This window comes from Caenorhabditis briggsae (assembly GCF_000004555.2).
Source record: "Caenorhabditis briggsae complete genome, chrV, whole genome shotgun sequence".
NCBI classification, from domain to species: domain Eukaryota; kingdom Metazoa; phylum Nematoda; class Chromadorea; order Rhabditida; family Rhabditidae; genus Caenorhabditis; species Caenorhabditis briggsae.
The window spans coordinates 2,981,097-2,995,439 of NC_013488.2; the positions used below are offsets into that span (position 1 = coordinate 2,981,097).

Genomic DNA, 14,343 nt, shown 5'->3' on the forward strand with positions numbered 1-14,343 from the left:
GTTTTGCATTGCCCATCGAACACCGCCGACCTGGCACTAGCTAATTACTACCATATCCGATTTCTCCAGAATCGTCTTGCTAGTGAGAAAGTCCATGATCGGAAGGATGTCAAGAAATTTTTGGAACACTGTTTTGCCTCTAAGTCGCCAGAGTTCTACGCGAACGGCACCTTTTTTTGAATTTTTTTCCTTTTCAACGGCTTTTTTTGGGGATTTCGGATTTTTAAAAAAATTTTCGCAATAATATTAGGAAAATAGATAATTTTTAACACATTTTAATGCAATAAAAAATTTGACCGGAGTCCCCCTTTAAAGTTTCTGTCCTTCCTGGAAGTTGTTGATCTGAATCACTCCTTGTCAATCACTTCATCTGAATCACTGAAAATCACTGAAAAACTGGGATTAGTTTCGAAATGTTTATTTAGAAATATCTTTCTTGGAAACGGCTTAGGGTTTTTAAGAAAAAAAACTTCCCAATGCTCAAAATAGTAAGTATATAATAATGGCTGATAATGAAGTACTACTAGTTGTGGAAGCTGGCTTTGGTAAAAAAACACACTTTTTTACTGTTTTCCCCAAACACTTTTTTACTGTTTTCCGATACTTGGACGACATTATAAAATTGATAATACCATGTGACGAAGCATTCAAGCAAAACAATGCTGAGATAAATATTGATCCATATCCCAGAAAGTCTCCAGAACTGAATTAGGTTCTACCGTGACAAATAATGCTACATATTCTAAAAATCCAGCTGGTGCGCTAGCGATCACATAGAATATGGACATGACTAGAATCAAACGACAGGTACGGTGTCTGAAAAGTTTTCTTTTTAAAGAAAAAATGAAACATTCATAAATTCCACCTTTCTTCGTAATTCCTGCTGTCCAACGCTTTAGACTTTGTTGATTTTCGTATTACGAAAATAAGCATTATTGTGAGAACTGGATAGAAAACACTGACAAGGATCTGAAAAAAGTTGATTTCAGGTTATCGAAAAAAATTCAGGTTCACCCGAGAAACTCCATTAATCATCAGGTACCGTTTCAGAATCAGTATTTCGTTGCCCGCAAAATCACGAGTAACTGCTGGTTCAGAGTAGTTAGCCGGGTATCCAGTGCACCTGGAAGCAGAAAAGCGGAGGTTGTGTATGAAAACATTTTGTGACACGAGACACCTACGTTTCTTCTGGTTTCCAAGTATCCCATTGAGCCATACTGTATCCGCGATTAAAATATAAACTATGCGCAAAGCTCAAACAGACTAGAAACAATATCAGAAGGTAGCCATACAATGGTTCAGATATTTTTAACGTAGTTCCAGCCTTTTTCATGATAACTAATCTTATCAACGCCAAGAATGCTCCAAGCCAGAAAGATGCTCTTTCGAAAACGGTCTGAAGAAAGTCTCCAATAAGCAATGAATACATGTGCCAATAGTTATTCTGATTCATACAGGAGTTTGGAGAACCATAGAACCAGTATCCTTGAACTCTATCGTAAACATTTTGAGATAAAGTGATTGAATCACATATCGCAACTCCAATCATTATGGAATTGGTAGAAGATGTTCTCATAGAATTATGAAGTAGAATAAGAAGATGTGGGACGTTAATAACTAATCCAATTGTAGAAATCACAAATTGAACTAAGAATACGTTTTCAGCAATGTCGTTTATAAGATCGATTAGTTTTTCATTCAATGATTTGTTCATTTTTTGAGAATTCAGAAAAAAGGTTTTTGGAAGAAAAATGTTGTTCAATAGTAAGGTGAGAAATGATTAGAACATTCCGATATGAAATATGTGATTGGAAATTGTGGTTCGGCCAAAAAAAGTAATCAAATTGAGCGGAGTCAATTTGTGTTTGATCCTCGTCATGAGCATATTCTATGTCATTGCTAGCGTCCCAGCCGGAATTTCAGAATACTTTCAATTATTTGTGAAAATAAAAACTAATTCAATTCTGGAAACTCTCGTGGGATATGGATCAATATTTATCTCCGTGTTGTTTTGTTTAAATCCTTCGTTACATGGTATTATCAATTTCACAATGTCTTCCAAGTATCGGGAAACCGTGAGAAAATGTTTTGGGATGGAGAAACAACGCCAAGGAAGTATGGTGCTTGTATCGGTGAGAAATTGGTGTTTGGGAAATTTAAAATACCAATTTGCAGGTCTCGAAAATCAATCCCCAAACTTCGTAATGTTTCATCGTATGCCACTATCGTCATCATAAACCACTATAAAAGGAAGTATGGCGTTTGTCTCGGTGAGAAGTTGGAAGTTAGGATCATTTATAAAATGATGATTTTCAGGTCTCGAAAATCAATTACCTTAACACTCAGCAAAGTTTCATTATCAATCACTTTCAAATCTCCAGGAGATGTTCATTTTTCTGTTTCTTCTAATTTTTCTTCTGCAATTATGATAAACAATTGATTAATCTACAACTTTTTCATATCTTTGACAGCACCGACAAAGTGTAAATTCTGTTTTAACAAATTTTAGTAAAATCTAATTATTATTTGGTAATTCACAATGCTAAAAAACAAATGAGATCAACAATTTCCAGCATAAGCAGAAATCCAAAAAAAAAACAATTTTAAGCAGAAAAAGGAACCGAAAAAAGAAACAAAAGAAACAAGCCTTTTTTTCAAGCCAAAATATTCAACAACTTCAGGAAATGGCAAAGTTTCGACATTAGAATTGAACATTTTCCCAATCGAGACTTTTAGAGAACATAGAAAATAGCGAGAGCAAAAGCGATGAGAATTCCAACGGTGCTAGCTGGATTGACTTTTTGCATTCCGAATGACAAACGAACAAATAATATTTAACGGAAACACAAATTTCTTATTTTTATAATTTGAGAAATTTTTCAAAATCGGGTAAACTTTTTTTAGAAACTCCGCCCAATTTCATTAATTTGTGGCAGAAGTAAAATCCAATCATTAATTTCGTTTTGTTCTGTTCATTCCTCTCCAAACTTCTGAAAAACAACTCCTTTTTCAAAATTTTCCTGTGAAGTCTCAGAAATGAACAAGTCTTTGAATGAAAAACTAATCAATTTCATCAATGACATTGCTGAAAATGTATTCATAGTTCAATTCGTGATTTCTACAATTGGATTAGTTATGAACGTTCCACATCTTCTTATCTTACTTCATAATTCTATGAGAACATCTTCTACTAATTCTATAATGATTGGGATGGCAATATGTGATTTGATAGTTTTGTCTGAAAATGTTTACGAAAGAGTTCAAGGATACTGGTTCTTTGGTTCTCAGAATCCATGCATCAATGACTCTAAATTTTGGTACATGTATTCATTGCTTATTGGAGACTTTCTTCAGACCGTTTTCGAAAGAGCGTCTTACTGGCTTGGAGTTTCCTTAGCGTTTACCAGATTAGTTATCATGAAAATGTCTGGAACTACGTTGGAAATATCTAAACCCTTGTTTGGCTACCTTCTGATACTCGCACTTGTCGGCTTAAGCTCTGTGCTTAGTGCATATTATTATTGCGGATACAGTATTGCTCAATGGGGTACTTGGGAACCAGAAAAGAAGTAAGTGTCTGTTTTTAATTGGGCTCACGGTTGTCGGCGTCGAATACGTAGCTCAGTCGCTGAGGATTTTTTAATTCCAGGTGCACTGGATATCATGCTAATTATTCGGAACCAACATATTATCGTAATTTTGCGGACAACGAAAATGTGTCGAAAGTTGGCAGACGGTACCAAGTGATCGATGGTGTTTCTCGGGTAAACCTGAACTTTGTTGACAATCTGAAATTAACTTTTTAATCAGATTCTTGTCAGTATTTCTTATCCTATTCTGACAATATTGCTGATTTTCGAAATACGAAAATCCGCAAAGTTCGCTTCAAAAGCATTGAACAGTAAGAGTTCCGAAGAAAGGTGGAATTTATAGGAATTTGTATTTTCTCTTAAACAAAAAGCATTTTCAGATACCGTACCTGTCGTATGATTCTCGTTATGACCATATTCTACATAATCTCTAGCGCACCTTCTGGAGTTTCAGAATATGTTCAATTATTTGTAGATATACAATCAAATTCAATTCTGTAACTCCTCGTTGGATATGGATCAATATTTATCTCCGTGTTGTTTTGTTTGAATGCTTCGTCACATGGTATAATTAATTTTACAATGTCTTCCAAGTATCGGAAAACCGTGAGAGAGATCCTGGGAATAGAGAAACCACAAAGAGGAAGTAAGGCGTTTGTACTTGTGAGTAGTTGGATGGAAGTTGAGAATTTTCGAAATTGTTTATTTTCAGGTCTCCAACAATACTTCTCGCAACTAGCATTATTTCATCATCAACTCATGGGAATGATAATTGCGGCGCCGCTAAAACAAAGGGTATAATAAAGATTTTCACTTTTTCATCAAAATATGCTCTTTATCATTAATGAACTTTTTTACATTTTGTTATCAAGGTTTTTGTTTTGTTCACCGGAAACACGTTTTTCCAAAAAACTAGAAGTTATTTTTCGTTTTTAATTTTTAATTTGTTTATTGATCAGGTGTAATAAAACATTAGAGGGAAGGACATGAAAGACTCAGAAAAATGCCCCTCACGAGGCCGATCTGAGTAGGGGAGGGGAAACGGGGGAATTTAGATATTTGACACAGGAAAGATGTAACTGGTAGAAAAAGAAAAATAGGGAGCAAATATATCAATAACGGGTAATACTGGAAGAAATTAAGGATTCAAACTCGGAAGGTAGGAGAAATCGGGTAACTTGGGAAGTGATGGCGTTGCACAGGGGAACAATTGAAGAAAAATAGAGTCTAATTTTTCAAAACTCTTTTCATGAAGTCTAATTTCTCAAAACTCTTTTCCAGTGTAATTCGTTTTATTTGAAAATTATTTTGAAAAAGCCTGTGACATTACTGGATTTAATTGAGTTCGCAGGTGTAAGAAAAAGAAAAATGTAGGAATTTTTGAAGAGCAAACTCCCACATAGCCGTAATTGTAAATATACGATAGTGGCTTATGATGAAACATTACGAAGTTTGGGGATTGATTTTCGAGACCTGCAAATTGGCATTTTAAATTTCCCAAACACCAATTTCTCACCGATACGAGCACCATACTTCTTTGGCGTTGTTTCTCCATTCCCAACCACTTTTTTACCGTTTGCCGATACTTGAAAGACATTGTCAAGTTAATTATACCATGTGACGAAGCATTCAAACAAAACAACACGGAGATAAATATTGATCCATATCCAACGAGGAGTTCCAGAATTGAATTTAATTGTATATCCACAAATAATTGAACATATTCTGAAACTCCAGAAGGTGCGCTAGAGATTATGTAGAATATGGTCATAACGAGAATCATACGACAGGTACGGTATCTGAAAATGCTTTTTGTTTAAAAGAAAATACAAATTCCTATAAATTCCACCTTTCTTCGGAACTCTTACTGTTCAATGCTTTTGAAGCGAACTTTGCGGATTTTCGTATTTTGAAAATTAGCAATATTGTTAAAATTGGATAAAAAACACTGACAAGAATCTGATTGAAAAGATAATTTCAGATTGTCAACAAAGTTCAGGTTTACCCGAGAAACACCATCGATCACTTGGTACCGTCTGCCAACTTTCGACAGATTTTCGTTGTCCGCGAATAATTAGCATGATATCCAGTGCACCTGGAATGAAGAGTCGAGACTGGATATAAAAAATAACTGGCACTTACGACTCTTTTGGTGTCCAAGTACCCCATGGATCGATACTGTATCCGCAATAATACAATGCGCTATGCGCAAAACTCAAACCAACCAGTACCAATATAAGAAAGTAGCCGAACAGTGGTTTAGAGATGTTCAACGAAGTTCCAGCGGCTTTCAGGATTATTAATCTTATCAGCGCTAGTAATACCCCAGACAGAAAGATGCTCGTTCGAAAACTGTCCAAAGGACCTCTCCAATCAGTTTTGAGTACAAATACCAATAGTTTTTATTATTCAAACATGGATTCTGAGACCCATAGAACCAATAACTTTGAACTCTTTCGTACACATTTTCATACAAAACTATCAAATCACATATCGCAATTCCAATCATTATAGAATTAGTAGAAGATGTTCTCATAGAATTATGAAGTAGAATAAAGAGATGTGGGATGTTCATGACGGATCCAATTGTAGAAATTACAAATTGAACTAAGTATACATTCACAGCGACGTTGTGGATAAAATCGAGAACTGTTTCATCCAGCTTATTGTTCATTTTTCAGCATTCAGAGTGAAAAGTTTGAGAGAAAAATGTTGTTCAAAGGTAAGGTGAGAAGTCAGCAGAACGTTCGAAAATGAAGTTTGTGATTGGATTTTGTGGTTCTCTCAAAAAAAGTAATCACATTGAGTGGAGTTTGCTGCAAAAAGTTCAATTCGATGTTTAACGACTTTTAATTATGGGTTGGCTAAATAATAAATTTAAAATACTGAATTACCAATAAATGTTGATCGAAGAACTTGCGGGTTCATCAAGCGTTCGTATCGCATTGTTCTAGACAGTAGTATTTATCAGTGATAGGAGGAAACGCATTTTTAGGAAATACGAAAAACGGAAACGGAAGCGGAAAAAAAACGAGAAAAATTTTTACGGAAAACGGAAACGGAGACGGAATCGTTAATTTTTTCCGCAAAAACGGAAACGGAAGAAAATCTTCAAAAATCGGAAAACTAAAACGGAAACGGAAACGGAAATTTCAGTTTTTCGTCTATTTTCCAGGATTTTTTCCCATCAAACATGAAAATAAACACTTTTTAACGTTTGAAGATTATATTTGCCTCACTTCCATGTTTTTTTTCGAGCCAGTTTCAGTTCAATGTTTTCGTCAATTTTCACATTTTTTTCCGTTTCCGCTTGGCGATTTTTTCCGGAAAACGGAAAAGGAAACGGAAACGGAAAAAAATCTCTAACAAAAGGGCGGAGAACGAAAACGGAAACGGAAATTCCTCCCATCACTGGTATTTATCGTGATGAATGTTGCGACCAGAGGATTTCTAAAATTAGAAATGTACAATTTTTAACAACATCAATAATATATTTTCCATTCAGTTTCATCGCACCGTTTCTTTTTTGATTTAGAATATTTGTCCCCCTCACATCAGACACTCCAACACGTCTTTTGAACATTTGAGTCTTCCCTCGTTTCTTATCAACTCCACTGTGCTTTTTGTAGTGATTTATTTTTTGTCATCCCTGTACAAATAAAGTTTTTAAGGACAGATGATCTACACATGCCATTAAAATGTTTCAAAGTTTTTTGCAACTTTGTAATGTTTTTTTTTAATGTTAAAAATCGAAATTCAGATTCGTTGTATGCATAAAACAATTAAAATTAAAAAAAAAAACAAAATATTCAAAGTTTGACTTTTTGTCTTATCTCAATTTCATATTGTCATATCAGACTTCATGATATCAGAGTGTGGTTTCCATCCCAGGTTTATGCAGTTTTGTGCAGTTCAGAAATTCAATGTTACTCGTTGAAATTCTGACTCAGAGAATCCGCAAAAAGGTATCATTTGAACTTTTGAGCTGGTCTTTCCCCTCTTCCTGTTAATCGTTCTTTCTGTCGCCCACTTTTTTCATGTTTCTTATATAAATAATCTCTAGACGGCATAAATGGACAGTCTCCTATCATCTTGCGGTTTTCCAAACAAATTTTCCATTTTTCTGTGATTTAAAAGAAATGTTAGACCTTATTTCAGATCTAGAAGATGCTTCAAATTGCAACGCTACTGTTAGCATTCGCTGGGTCAGCTATGGCTGCTTGTCAGTGTTTCAAACTTTTGTAGTAATATTAATTTAGTCAAATTTATATAGTGTCCGCATGAATTTCAAAAGTCAGGAAACTAGCTTGATTCGAAATATATTTGTTTCAAAAATTGACATCATCGTTTTCAGTCTGTCCTACTCAACCAATCACAGCCATAACTCTGGGAGGAAACTTACCAAATGGAGTTGCTAACATCACTGCTGTTCCACAAGGAACCAATTGCACATTCATTGTACGTCAATAGAAGAAAAAAAATCATCCAGGACCACTAAATTTCAGTTTAACATTCCTAACAACTACAATATATTATTAAGACTCTCGGCTCAATCTGGTTCTGATAACGATAAAGTGACTATCTATGACAACAATAACTATCTTTTGAACACACTCAAATTGTCATCAACTCCTGTTTATGACATCCTTGCCTGACTGCCAGCAAGATCTGCAGCTGTTCGAGTCGAAGCAACAAGTGGAAAAATGAAATTCATGCTTAGCTACCAGTACCAATCGCGTGAGTATAAGAACGAAAAAGAACATTTGAATACTGTTAAGCTTTTAGTTGCTAACTATCAACGAATAAACAAAAAGACTGGAGAGTACTTCCCATTGGCTCAGTTAACTCCTAACACATATGTGACTATCACATCATCCTCCGTCAATGAGAAGGTTTGTAGAAGTAATCTTCAATTGATTCTAAACTCAAAAACGTTCTAGGTTATCGTTTCCCCAGCCTCCAGAGCAGGTTTTGACCCAGACGCATCTCTTACCGAAACGTACGTTTACGACGGAGATAATATCAACACGGCAAACGTGATGGGAAGACTTTCCGACTTTAAGGATATCCGAATTTCGACGGGACAAAGTGTGTCTATTGTTAACTTTGCTGGCAGGTCCTCCAGGTCTTACGCTCTCGGTAACGATGCATCCACACTTCATAAGTTCGGCAAGTACACTGTTCTCCTCACTACTGAAGGAACTTCTATTAATGGCAACATGACTGATTTCTCTGGAACTGCAAATGGAGCTGCTTATACATGGATTTGTACGGATTGCTCTACATTCTATTGGACAAAATTGAGATTCGATAGGTTTTCAACGGTTTCCAATAAAGCATTTGTCAGTTTTCAAGGACAGACTCCAACTCATAAACGAGAGAAGCTGATCAGATATGAGTATGTTTTATTGGATTTTTCATACTCGACTGTCGGACAAGCCTAGCACATTCTTCCGAGCCCATTCTTTTATATGTTAATTAAGATATCTAAACCAGTGAAGTTTGGCTAAGTATCGACACCCACAGCCGAGTAGTTCTCTACTTTCAAACTTTGAAAACTAAAAAAATACGATATGGTTTTTAGCTTAACGACAGTCACCGATTCATACTTCCCTCAAGTGATGCCATCTAATGTTCTGACCCTCAATGTGTATTCGACAAGAGTAGAATTCTACTTTAACAATATTATCAATGATTCTTCATGGAGAAAGCCTTACATTGGTCGTAAAGGATATATCTTTGCACCAAATCTTTGGACAAGTGCTGCCAATGACTTCAACTATGAATTTCGTGATGATTCGCAATTGTATAACTTCACGATGAACGTTATCAAGGCATCTTTCCCAGCAAGTAGCGATAAGATGACATTGAAAATTGGATCAGGAGCGGGAACTCCAGCAGTGAACAACACGTTAGTTAACTAATTCGTAATAGTCAATCACATCTAATCAATTCTTATAGATATCCCCGTGATCTGTCTTCCAGTCAAAAAGTAATATCAAATGGAAACTACATGCAAGTTGGACTTTCTGCATCAGTTGCGGCTGATGTTCGTTTGTCATTCGAAATGCAAAAAGTCAATCCAGCTAGCACCGTTGGAATTCTCATTGCTTTTGCCCTCGCTATTTTCTATGTTCTCTAAAAGTCTCGATTGGAAAAATGTTCAATTCCAATGTCGAAACTTTGCCATTTTCCTGAAGTTGTTGAATATTTTGGCTTGAAAAAAAGGCTTGTTTCTTTTGTTTCTTTTTTCGGTTCCTTTTTCTGCTTTAATTATTTTTTTGGTTTCTGCTTATGTTGGAAATTTGTGAATCACCGAAAACATCTTTTTTTTTTACATCATTATCTCGAGAATGTATGCGTCACTACTGAATCGTCACGTGAGAAAAAAAAGAACAATTAATGGAGATTCGAGAGTGGTTGATACCGAAATGATGCTAAATGTGGGAATTGCTTCTGGAGACCTGGAAATCAAAATGTTTCGAATTCTTAACTGCCAATTTCTTACCGATACAAACGTCATACTTGTTTTTTGTTGTTTCTCCATCCCCAAACACTTTCTCACGGTTTCCCGATACTTGGAAGACATTGTGAAATTGATAATACCATGTAACGAAGCATTTAAACAAAACAAGGCTGAGATAAATATTGATCCATATCCCACGAGAGTTTCCAGAATTGAATTAGGTTTTATTTTCACAAATAATTGAACGTATTCTGAAATTCCAGCTGGTGTGCTAGCGATTACGTAGAATATGGTCATGACCAGAATCATACGACAAGTACGGTGTCTGAAAATGTTTCTTTGAAAAATTTTCTAAAAATAAATTTCACCTATCTTCTGAGCTTCTCTTGCTCAATGCTTCCGAAGCAAACTTTGCGGACTTTTGTATTTCGAAAATTAGCAATATTGTTGAAATTGGATAAGAAACACTGACAAGAATCTAAAAAAATTTAATTTCCGACTGTCAACAAAGTTCAGGTTTGCCCGAGAAACTCCATTAATCATTTGGTATCGTCTGCTAATTTTGAACAGGTTTTCGTTGTCAGCAAAATTACGATAATATGTTGGTTCAGAGTAGTTAGCAGGGTATCCAGTGCACCTGCAATTAAAAAATCCTCAGCGACTGAGCTACGTATTCGACGCCGACAACTGTGAGCCCAATTAAAAACAGACACTTACTTCTTTTCTGGTTCCCAAGTACCCCATTGAGCAATACTGTATCCGCAATAATAATATGCACTAAGCACAGAGCTTAAGCCGACAAGTGCGAGTATCAGAAGGTAGCCAAACAAGGGTTTAGATATTTTCAACGTAGTTCCAGACATTTTCATGATAACTAATCTGGTAAACGCTAAGGAAACTCCAAGCCAGTAAGACGCTCTTTCGAAAACGGTCTGAAGAAAGTCTCCAATAAGCAATGAATACATGTACCAAAATTTAGAGTCATTGATGCATGGATTCTGAGAACCAAAGAACCAGTATCCTTGAACTCTTTCGTAAACATTTTCAGACAAAACTATCAAATCACATATCGCGATTCCAATCATTATAGAATTAGTAGAAGATGTTCTCATAGAATTATGAAGTAAGATAAGAAGATGTGGAACGTTCATAACTAATCCAATTGTAGAAATCACGAATTGAACTATGAATACATTTTCAGCAATGTCATTGATGAAATTGATTAGTTTTTCATTCAAAGACTTGTTCATTTCTGAGACTTCACAGGAAAATTTTGAAAAAGGAGTTGTTTTTCAGAAGTTTGGAGAGGAATGAACAGAACAAAACGAAATTAATGATTGGATTTTACTTCGGCCACAAATTAATGAAATTGGGCGGAGTTTCTAAAAAAAGTTTACCCGATTTTGAAAAATTTCTCAAATTATAAAAATAAGAAATTTGTGTTTCCGTTAAATATTATTCGTTCGTTTGTCATTCGAAATGCAAAAAGTCAATCCAGCTAGCACCGTTGGAATTCTCATTGCTTTTGCTCTCGCTATTTTCTATGTTCTCTAAAAGTCTCGATTGGAAAAATGTTCAATTCCAATGTCGAAACTTTGCCATTTTTCTAAAGTTGTTGAATACTTTGGCTTGAAAAAAAGGCTTGCTTATCTTGTTTCTTTTTTCGGTTCCTTTTTCTGCTTTAATTATTTTTTTGGTTTCTGCTTATGCTGGAAATTGTTGATCTCATTTGTTTTTTAGCATTGTGAATTACCAAATAATAATTAGATTTTACTAAAATTTGTTAAAACAGAATTTACACTTTGTCGGTGCTGTCAAAGATATGAAAAAGTTGTAGATTAATCAATTGTTTATCATAATTGCAGAAGAAAAATTAGAAGAAACAGAAAAATGAACATCTCCTGGAGATTTGAAAGTGATTGATAATGAAACTTTGCTGAGTGTTAAGGTAATTGATTTTCGAGACCTGAAAATCATCATTTTATAAATGATCCTAACTTCCAACTTCTCACCGAGACAAACGCCATACTTCCTTTTATAGTGGTTTATGATGACGATAGTGGCATACGATGAAACATTACGAAGTTTGGGGATTGATTTTCGAGACCTGCAAATTGGTATTTTAAATTTCCCAAACACCAATTTCTCACCGATACAAGCACCATACTTCCTTGGCGTTGTTTCTCCATCCCAAAACATTTTCTCACAGTTTTCCGATACTTGGAAGACATTGTCAAGTTAATTATACCATGTGACGAAGCATTCAAACAAAACAACGCTGAGATAAATATTGATCCATACCCCACAAGAGTTTCCAGAATTGAGAAAGGTTGAATTGTCACAAATAATACCACATATTCTGAAATTCCAGCTGGTGTGATAGCAATTACGTAGAATATGGTCATGACCAGAATCATACGACAAGTACGGTGTCTGAAAATGTATCTTTGAGAAATTTTTTAAAAATAAATTTCACCTATCTTCTGAGCTTCTCTTGTTCAATGCTTCCGAAGCAAACTTTGCGGACTTTTGTATTTCGAAAATTAGCAATATTGTTAAAATTGGATAAGAAACACTGACAAGAATCTAAAAAATGTTAATTTCCGATTGTCAACAAAGTTCAGGTTTGCCTGAGAAACTCCATTAATCATTTGGTATCGTCTGCTAATTTTGAACAGGTTTTCGTTGTCAGCAAAATTACGATAATATGTTGGTTCAGAGTAGTTAGCAGGGTATCCAGTGCACCTGCAATTAAAAAATCCTCAGCGACTGAGCTACGTATTCGACGCCGACAACCGTGAGCCCAATTAAAAACAGACACTTACTTCTTTTCTGGTTCCCAAGTACCCCATTGAGCAATACTGTATCCGCAATAATAATATGCACTAAGCACAGAGCTTAAGCCGACAAGTGCGAGTATCAGAAGGTAGCCAAACAAGGGTTTAGATATTTTCAACGTAGTTCCAGACATTTTCATGATAACTAATCTGGTAAACGCTAAGGAAACTCCAAGCCAGTAAGACGCTCTTTCGAAAACGGTCTGAAGAAAGTCTCCAATAAGCAATGAATACATGTACCAAAATTTAGAGTCATTGATGCATGGATTCTGAGAACCAAAGAACCAGTATCCTTGAACTCTTTCGTAAACATTTTCAGACAAAACTATCAAATCACATATCGCGATTCCAATCATTATAGAATTCGTAGAAGATGTTCTCATAGAATTATGAAGTAGGATAAGAAGATGTGGGATGGTCATAGCTAATCCAATTGTAGAAATCACGAATTGAACTATGAATACATTTTCAGCAATGTCATTGATGAAATTTATTAGTTTTTCATCCAGCTCATTGTTCATTTTCAAGAATTCAGAGTAAAAAGGTTTGGAGAAAAATGTTTTCTAAAAGTGTAGAGTGGAATTAGCAGAATGCTCAAAAATGAAGTTTATAATCGGATCTTGGTCTGGCCATAATAATAAAATTGAGCGGAGTGAGCTAACAAAATTTTAATTTGATTTTCAAAGGCTTTTTATAAAAAAGTCTCCAATAAACGTTATTCGAAGAACTTTCGGGTTCATTAAATCGGGTTCCCGATGTTTTGGCAAATAATTCGGAGAGTACAAAAATTTCGGGGTCATTAGGGTGCATAATCCTCAATTAGGGGGTGCAAAACACCTGAAAAATCCGAATTGTGGATTTGTACCGCCTATTGTTTTCGACGGGTGAAATGAAAAACATTGGAGAGAGGAAGCACAAAAAGGAAGGAAAAAACTTTAAAGGTGGGGGGACAGGAGATTTTTCGTAGTTTTTTTGTAGCTAGAGTATGCATTCTACCGTCATTCTACCGTTACCGTCCTATTTTCATCCCCTTCTCATTTCATTGCTCGTGCAAGACGCTGGTGTATTCTTCGTTTCTTGCTCCTCATCCCGTCTTCCTTATTCTTTTCTCAGAATTTCATATGTATATTGTCGAATCCGCTCATCTCTAATAGAAACCTAGATAATTAAACTTAAAGCTCAAGGCACAATCCTAATGTATTTGAGTTGTTTATAATCAAAGATTATTCCTTGTATGTTTTAAATTTAATTTGCAATTAGCAATACTTGACATTTAAATGAACGTTGCGAGCAAAATTTCACAATCTGAATTAGCAATTTTTGCTGATAAGAGTCGTTTAAAGGTGGGGGGACAGGAGATTTTTCGTAGTTTTTTTGTAGCTAGAGTATGCATTCTACCGTCACGGTGTACAACGCTTAATATCACTCTGCGTACAGCTGTCGTCCTAGC

The 14,343-nt window shown here is 35.4% G+C and overlaps 5 protein-coding genes across 5 annotated transcripts; 2 read left to right on the top strand and 3 right to left on the bottom strand.

The window, feature by feature from the left end:
* Window positions 1-719: 719 nt before the first annotated feature.
* Window positions 720-1,714, bottom strand: Cbr-srw-72 (the record flags this gene model as incomplete). The annotated part of the gene is made up of 4 exons (XM_002648794.1): window positions 720-816; window positions 866-969; window positions 1,015-1,123; window positions 1,182-1,714. Coding segments are annotated over 4 exons (843 nt in total), but the record flags the coding sequence as incomplete, so codon positions are not given.
* Window positions 1,715-3,036: 1,322 nt separating this feature from the next.
* On the top strand, window positions 3,037-3,933 carry CBG16963 (the record flags this gene model as incomplete). Its single annotated transcript, XM_045236758.1, has 3 exons — window positions 3,037-3,569; window positions 3,650-3,764; window positions 3,811-3,933. 3 exons carry the CDS (start codon window positions 3,037-3,039, stop codon window positions 3,931-3,933), a joined length of 771 nt encoding a protein of 256 aa, XP_045100767.1.
* Window positions 3,934-7,757: 3,824 nt separating this feature from the next.
* On the top strand, window positions 7,758-9,732 carry CBG16964 (the record flags this gene model as incomplete). Its single annotated transcript, XM_002648796.1, has 7 exons — window positions 7,758-7,812; window positions 7,945-8,048; window positions 8,096-8,164; window positions 8,318-8,482; window positions 8,531-8,988; window positions 9,175-9,501; window positions 9,552-9,732. 7 exons carry the CDS (start codon window positions 7,758-7,760, stop codon window positions 9,730-9,732), a joined length of 1,359 nt encoding a protein of 452 aa, XP_002648842.1.
* A 1,037-nt stretch (window positions 9,733-10,769) lies between these two features.
* CBG16961 lies at window positions 10,770-11,306 on the bottom strand (the record flags this gene model as incomplete). Its single annotated transcript, XM_045236759.1, has 1 exon — window positions 10,770-11,306. One exon carries the CDS (start codon window positions 11,304-11,306, stop codon window positions 10,770-10,772), a length of 537 nt encoding a protein of 178 aa, XP_045096094.1.
* A 1,222-nt stretch (window positions 11,307-12,528) lies between these two features.
* Window positions 12,529-13,414, bottom strand: CBG16965 (the record flags this gene model as incomplete). Its single annotated transcript, XM_045236760.1, has 3 exons — window positions 12,529-12,642; window positions 12,687-12,801; window positions 12,882-13,414. The coding sequence occupies 3 exons, from the start codon at window positions 13,412-13,414 to the stop codon at window positions 12,529-12,531; spliced, it is 762 nt and encodes a 253-aa protein (XP_045096095.1).
* Between the last annotated feature and the right edge of the window lie 929 nt (window positions 13,415-14,343).